The following is an 8,034-nucleotide window of genomic DNA, read 5'->3' as shown; positions in this document are numbered from 1 at the left end:
AGTTCAGATGTGCTGAAGAAGTGATAGTGCATATTCATTGGTAAAATGTGGCTTTACTCTTTCAGCCTGCATATCTTTGTCAACAAAAACACTTTTTCCCCCACAATTTTGTAACCCTTTTTCACCCGGTGCCAGTTATCTAATTGATCCTGGGCGCTACACTCCCCCCGCCAGCCTAGGGAGCCCAGAGCCGAGCTCATGCCTCCTTCAATGCATGAGAGCCAACTGACCTTCTTATCACCATGACAGGGGGGAGTTTCCCCGGTATAGGACGTAGCGTGTGAAAGGAACACGTTATTCCAACCAGTTCCTTTCCCCTCCATCAGGCGTGCCGGCTGTTACACACCCGTAAGGGACCATTTGGAACCCCCTCAAGGAACCATGAGGGTCCCTGGACCACACTTTGAGACCCACTGGTGTAGCAGAGTGTTGAGCCAACATGCACAATATCAGCACTCTGACTCTGTTTGACCAGAATGGAACAGAGCCCTCATTAGTATCATTGGTAACACCTGTGAAGGAAGTAAGAAGAGGCACAATTTCTTTCCAATATGGCTGCTGTGCATAGAGCCTATAAGCAGGTGATCAGCAGGTGAAATAGGATAACTAATAACCCTGACTGTGTCACAAATACCAGTTTGTTCAGGTGAACTGCTGTGCCTTTCTCTTAAATCCCCTGTCTCCCAGGATTGTGGATTTGAAGGATTGGGTTCTTTATCTGTAAATTAGTTTGTGGTTGACTATGTCATTGTTGGTCTTTACAAAGGAAATGTTAATGGCCGTGTTACAAATTTTGAAGTATATTATTAATATGCAAGTATATTTTGATGCCAATATTTTTGTACTTTTACTCAAGTCAAATTTTGACCTTATACTTTGTATTGATACTTTTTTACTTAAGAATCTGAATACTTCTTCCACCACTTTACAAGACTGGTCAGGAGCAACAGCGATGTGAGGACGTTGAGGAGGACCTCAGGGACTGCTACAGGACAACACACTGGAGCTGAAACGATCTGTTATTTTCCTAGCGATTAATCTATCGATTAATCGATTCATTGAGAAGCTTTATTTAATAATTTGTCTAATCTTTTATATATCAATAAATTAAGACTAGATGTATTAGTCTGCTTCTACTTGAAGCATTGCGACAAGACAGCACAGACCGGGACTCGTTTAAGAGGGTCCACGGTGAGGACACCGATGGACTCTCCATCGGCGTAGAGCGGCCGGATGGGAACCATGAGGTTCCCAGTTCGATCCCGGGCTCCCCCAGAGTTAATGTCGAAGTGTCCTTGAGCAAGACACTGAACCCATAATTGCTCCCGATGAGCAGGATGGTGCCTTGCATGGTTTCCTCCGCCATCGGTGTGTGAATGTGTGTGTGACTGGGTGAATGTAATGCACAATCTATGTAAAGCGCTTTGGATAAAAGCGCTATGTAAATGCACCTTTTTTTTTACTCTCCCACTTCAGGTTGCTGTGAAGAGACTGGCATTGAACCCTGTATGCTACTTTCCCAACAAGCCCTGGATGGACAATAAAGCCCAGCTGAACAGGAAGTAGGGAGGCTTTCATGGCAGGGGACACCGAGAGGCACTGGGCAGTGGTGGTAACTAAGTACATTTACTTAAGTACTATTTTGAGGTATTTGTACTGTACTTGAGTTTATCCAATTTCCAATACGTTTACTTCTACTCCACTACATCTCAGAGGAAAATATTGTACTTTTACTCCACTGCAATTATTTGAAAACTTAGTTACTAGTTACTTTTCAGATATAAATGATGATATTATGAAACATACATTAACCACTTTAGGCCTATTTTATACATAGGCTATTTGAAAATAGCCGATCTACAAGCTCACAACGCGTCGCATCGCGACGCGTTGTGAGCTTGTAGATCTGCTATTTTCAAACATTTTAGTACTTTTAATTTTGGTACTTTAAGTACACTTTGATGACAATACTTTTGTACTTTTACTCAAGTAGATTTTGTATTCTGGACTTTTACTTGTAACAGAGTATTTCTATAATGCAGTATTGGTACTTTTACTTAAGTAAAGAAGTACTTTTTCCATCACTGCCGAGAGGCCACGGCAGCCTGTGTGTGTCCGTCCCGGCGTCCCCACTGACCAGCAGCATCAGGTGAGGACCTGCTCACCCCCCCCCCCCCCCGTCCCCCCGTCCCCTTCCCCATCCCCTATCCCAGGATGCAGCCAGAGGCGGCCCGCCGTAGCTATATGCTTCACTCGTTTCAATTGAAACGGATGCCGCCCTCAGGGGGGGCCCCATGACTGAATGTCAGGTAAATGAATCATCAGATTACTTTTTGAAAGAAAGTGTCTGGCTCATATAACTGCAGACTGGAGTCAATTGTGCGCCGTGTGCCAACATGGACGGCTGGCGCGAGCTGCCTGGAAATGTGCTTGAGAATGCACAGTGCCATTGACTGCACCATGCAATTATCGTCTCTGTCGGGTGGAAACCCCATACGTTCAAAAACAGTTATTTTTCAGGATTAAAATTAAAAAATAGCAAAAGTAACAGATCTACAAGCTCAAAACGCGTTGCTTTGCACAGAGTCGCGAAGTTGCGAACCGGGTTGTGCCATGTAATTTCACTTTTTTTCCTACAAGCTCACAACGCGTCACAACGCAAAACGCTGTGAGCTTGTAGATCTGCTATTTCCGCTTTTTAATGATGTGCCTGATGATTTATTTATGATGTACCTCCCCCTTCAGGGATGGTTGTGGTTAGAATGTAAACAAACACACAAGTCACAGAACTTTACAGGGTTCTGGAAAGTTTCATGTTCTGGAAGGTTCTGGGTTACCCTTCCTAGTGGAAAAGAACCAAGAGATGCAGGTGGACCCCAGCCTGGTGGCCTGGAGTATGGACCTCCTCAGCAGACCACAGTACATCAGAGTGCAGGGCAGAAACCTTGTATCTCCATGTTTCAACCTTGTATGTTTTCTCTTCATAAATTAATGCCCCACCTCGCCATACAAGGGTGTCGCACAAAAGTAGTGAAAATTGCAGATCTACAAGCTCACAACGCAGCGTGATGTGACGAGTTGTGAGCTTGTATATCGGCTATTTTTTACTATTGTAACCTTTTATTATTGTTTTAAAAATAAAAGATAATAAAAATCGAACTGTTTTGGACATACAAAGTTTCCACCCAACAGCAACGATATGCTGGTGAGCAAAACCATTGATCCCAAGGGCCCAAGAGTTCAAAACTTTAATCCCTAACTGAGTGGATCAGATTTGGATATATTTGATATAAGCTCTCTGATCATCTCAGCAAACTTTATGTAAATAAGAACTATGAGTTTGATTAATCAAATAACATCTTTAATATCCCAAATCCACATGTGATAGCGATTAAGATTGTGAACTCTTGGGCCCTGGGAATTGTGGTGTCACATTCTCTTCTCTGTTCACTCTCTCAACCTCCGACTTCTGCTTCAACTCAGGTACGCACCACCTGCAGAAGTTCTCAGAGTACTCCTCTATTCTCAGCTGCAACACGGATGACAACGACAAGCCTTGGTGGAGACCTTTGCAGGGTGGTGTGACAACAATCACCTCCAGCTCTTTCGGCGGTGCAAGAAGAGGCCCCCGAACTCCCATCACCATCCAAGGGGAGGAGTTGGAGGTAATAATAATAGAATAATAATAGACACCTACAAGTTCCTGGGAGCACAGATGAACATTAAACTGGACTGGACAACACTGAGGCCCTCTACAGGAAAGGTCCTGAGGAGGCTCAGGTCCTTTAACCGCACTTGAACCCTATATACTTCATTGAGCAGGGTCCCTCAGGGGTCTGTACTTGGTCCGCTCCCCTTTTAACTCTACACCAAATCTCTTCACCGAAAACAAGCTCACTCTGTGTAATGTCACCGAACATTAGGTGACATTTCACCAAACGTGTGGATAGTCAGGTGGAGGAAGTCTGGAGAAGCCCTTTCACCCCCTCTATGATGAGCTAGTGAAGACGAGGAGCACATTCAGACACACACCACAAAGAGCTTCGGCCAGTCCATTAAGCTCCGCAACCAAGCTTGACCTCATGAGAACTTAAGACCTGTGCTGTCTATTACTTACTTATACTCACTGTTGAAGGTCTGTTGACAGATTTACAGTATACACGTATGCACACAGTATAGTGTGTGTGTGTGTGTGTGTGTGTGTGTGTGTGTGTGTGTGTGTGTGTGTGTGTGTGTGTGTGTGTGTGTGTGTGTGTGTGTGTGTGTGTGTGTGTGTGTGTGTGTACACATATTAGGGATGTCCGATATCAGCCGAGAATATGTTATGCTATTTTCGGCCGAAAATAGCATATAGCATAGCAACATATTTATTTCGGAAAATATAAAAAAAAAAGTGAAAGTTACAGGAGTTCTTATACTATGCTGATACTGGTGTGTGTGATATGAAATGTGAGCTTACCATAATCACAGTAATCCTTAATCATATTCCATCATATTCCATGGCTTTTGGAGAGAAATGAGACACACTCCAGTCACTTTCAGTTTAGAGCACTGCAGAGGGCAGGAGTGTGTGTCTGTGTCCAGCTGATGCTTGTTGACGCTCGTTAATGCATCAAGGCAATTATGCTTCTGCACTATCAAATAGGCTAACATCTAATCTAAGATTAGTGGGACTCATTCAAATGGCCACCAGTGAAAACCTAACAACATCACTGCATTATTAGATGTATTCGTTATTTGTAGATATTATATTGATATGATAGCTATTTCCTTTTATTAGATATGTGATGTTGTTACCTGACAATTAGTTGACTTTTGGTGAAAAAGCCAGCATATATCAGTATCGGTTGATATCGGAATCGGTAATCGGAATACGCACACACACACACACACACACACACACACACACACACACACACACACACACACACACACACACACACACACACACACACACACACATTGAATATACTGTGTGTATAATGAATATACGTACACACTGTCTACGCATATTCATTATCATACTCATTGTTCATACTGTGGACTGTACACATATCCATTATTATATTCATTGTTCTTAGTGCATTCATTCATTCATACTGTATATTCATTGCTGAGACATTCATTCATATACTATAATAGTTTAATAGACCATAGATTAATTGCTGTTAGACATTATAGGCTATTCATTCATATATCCATATACTGTTGACAGACAGATATCCATCCGCAGACTCATTGTTGATAGACTGTTGATAGATAGACTGATCCATCCAGCTGTTGTTGCTATGACACCTGATTTTCTTCTGGGGTTCAATAAGATGTTATCTTATCTTATCTTATTGTATTAAGCAATCCAGACTTTTGTGCATAACATTTATCAAGTGTAATCAGCACACAAGTTTGTACTTTGTAAGTGTGTGTGCGTGTACATGTGCGTGCCGGCGAGCGTGCGTGTCCAGGGCTAATCTCAGAAACCTGTGTGTGTGTGTGTGTGTGTGTGTGTGTGTGTGTGTGTGTGTGTGTGTGTGTGTGTGTGTGTGTGTGTGTGTGTGTGTGTGTGTGTGTGTGTGTGTGTGTGAGAGATGGTAGGCCATGGGTTGATAAGGAAATGTGTGAATCAAGCAGATAGATAATACAATGTGGAAATTAAAATGTCTATTCCCATCTGTTGGTATTTAGACTGGCAGTGTGCAGAGATGAAAAAAAAGAAAGGGAAAAAAAATCTTTCCCACATTTTTCCTCCAAGATAGACTTGGACAACACAGCCTAATTCAGGCTGATTCACTGCCAACTGAGTAAACAGAGCAATGAGGCAATCTGACTGTTTTACGTAATGCAGGCATGGCTTGTATGTATGCATCATTCTGACACATATGCTACAGGAAAACAGAGAAGAGAGAGTGAGATACACAGAGAGCAGGAGAGCAAGAGAGAGAGAGAGAGAGAGAGAGAGAGAGAGAGAGAGAGAGAGAGAGAGAGAGAGAGAGAGACACACACACATTTGTATGTGTACCAGTTTTAAAGATGGAGTTCACAGTTAAACCGTTGTAGCATAAGGGCCTAGTAGGCTATATGCTGTATGATTATGAGCAATCTACAGGAATGTCACAGCCTAGCAGCTGTATAGGCCTATTCAGAACACAGCTCATTCCCACTAGACAGAGTGAGTAAAATCACTCAACATGGCTATTCCTAACTGACATGCCATGTCTCATAGAGGGGACTGACATGTAGGACACAACATTATTCTAACTAGGCTGTTACTACATCTTTATTCAAGCCAGCAAGCCAAGCGCCAATTCTTTTTGTTTTTTTGATTCATCACCTAACTGGCCATGCTTCTATATTAGCTTGCACTGTAATTACAGTGATGACAGACTACTAGACTATAATAGGCTCTCCTCTCATTCATGTTTGTCCCTGCAATGTGGACATCTATAGGATTCATTATTGATGCTGTGTTGGTGCTGCTGTGAAAGGGCGGGTTTTTGTCGCACGGGGATAAACGGGAGACAGACAGGCAGACAGACAGCTCGCTCGGTCGCCTGTCAGCCCGAATCCTCGTCTTTCACCTCAACGTTCGACACCACAGTGTATAATTAATAAGGATTCCCGTGCGACCATTGATGGTGGAGTCAGTGTGTAGCCTGCTACTACTGTGTGTAGTGTAGCCCCCCCAAACACCATGGATGCTTCAGGTGTGCGCTACGCTACCCGCAGTAAGAGATCTGCGATGCTGAGCCAATGCAGCGGCTATACACGCCCCTTCGTGCTCTGAAACACACCGACTCCCCTCGTCGACGGACGGGCACGTATACGGCCAAGTCAAAAGAACGTCTCGGACGCACCGTCAACTTTAGAATACATTGGACGAGACACGAATAGCGAAATATGTGTCCCGGTCTCTATTCTGAATGTAAAGAAAGAAATAGGCTGAAATGGGCTGATGTGTGTGTGAGAGTGTGTATGCGTGCTGCACATCTCAATGTTGGAAAACACGAGCGCGTCCGTCGCGGACGCGCTCGTGTTTTCCAATTGAGATGTGCAAGTGCGGGTGGACGCTCTTATGGGTAGAAACACATTTTGAGGTGGTTGTCCTTATCAACCTGAACGCCCATTCATTCACATCCACCGACCACTGAATGAATATAAAGATCACATGAGTGTGTGGGAAATAAAGATCACGTTGGTGTGTCTACTGTTAAGGGAAATCAAGATCACGTTAGTGTGTCTACTGTTGAGGGAAATACAGATCACGTTAGTGTGTCTACTGTTGAGGGAAATACAGATCACGTTAGTGTGTCTACTGTTGAGGGAAATACAGATCACGTTGGTGTGTCTACTGTTGTGGGGGGGATCAAAGCGCGTATACTTACGCACTGCCTCCTTCTTGGGGTCCAGAGCGCTGGCGACCTGCTGTACGTGGCCTATTTTGTTCTGGAGAACCCAGACCCGTTGGTTGGTGGTGATGATGTCGTTCTCCAGCTCCTGGAACATGGAGCAGGCGTGCCGGGCCAGGTCGGACAGCTGTCGCAGGGTCCGGGACAGAACCACGTTACTGATGGAGCACAGGTCCTCGAACACCAGCTCCCCGCCGTCTTCATCGTTTGGGATCTGGTGCCTGCACAGGAGCTGCGGCTCCACGATCCGTTTGGCGAATGGCATTTTTTTCTTCTCGCACGCCCGAAGATGGAACGAAGCCCCCAAGTATAAATCCCCACCACCCTCGAAAAAGAGGGGAGAAAAAAAAAAAAAAAAAAAGACAGTATCCCAAATATATCCACACGATAAACCAGTGGTTGAGGCCGCGGTCGTCCCCCGGCGTCAATCCAAAGTTCCACATTTCTCCTTGAGGTCCTCCATCCTGCTCTGTGTCTGAGATCAGTCCCACTCCTCCTCCCAGCCCAGCAGGCTCACACACATGCAGTAGACTCCTCCAGGTCAGTGCTGAGCCTGTGATCATGGACCGCTGGCTCCCAGGCCTCCACGCTCTCTCTCTCTCTCTCCCTCTCTCTCTCTCTCTCTCTCCTA

General features: G+C 44.5%; 1 protein-coding gene across 1 annotated transcript in view; it reads right to left on the bottom strand.

Moving 5' to 3' along the window:
• Nucleotides 1–7,668, bottom strand: part of nhsb (Nance-Horan syndrome b (congenital cataracts and dental anomalies)) — a gene marked incomplete at both ends in the record, with an annotated part of 90,469 nt that extends 82,801 nt beyond the window's left edge. Inside the window, one exon of the mRNA XM_084076810.1 lies at nt 7,380–7,668. Within this exon, the coding sequence (XP_083932936.1) occupies nt 7,380–7,668 (289 nt within the window). The remainder of the gene's footprint in view (nt 1–7,379) is intronic.
• Nucleotides 7,669–8,034: the final 366 nt, after the last annotated feature.

The sequence above is a fragment of the Gymnoscopelus microlampas genome, assembly GCF_963454915.1.
Source record: "Gymnoscopelus microlampas genome assembly, chromosome: 1".
Classification (NCBI taxonomy): domain Eukaryota; kingdom Metazoa; phylum Chordata; class Actinopteri; order Myctophiformes; family Myctophidae; genus Gymnoscopelus; species Gymnoscopelus microlampas.
Note: the sequence above shows the minus strand (reverse complement) of the source record. Positions and strands in the feature narration are given on the sequence as shown.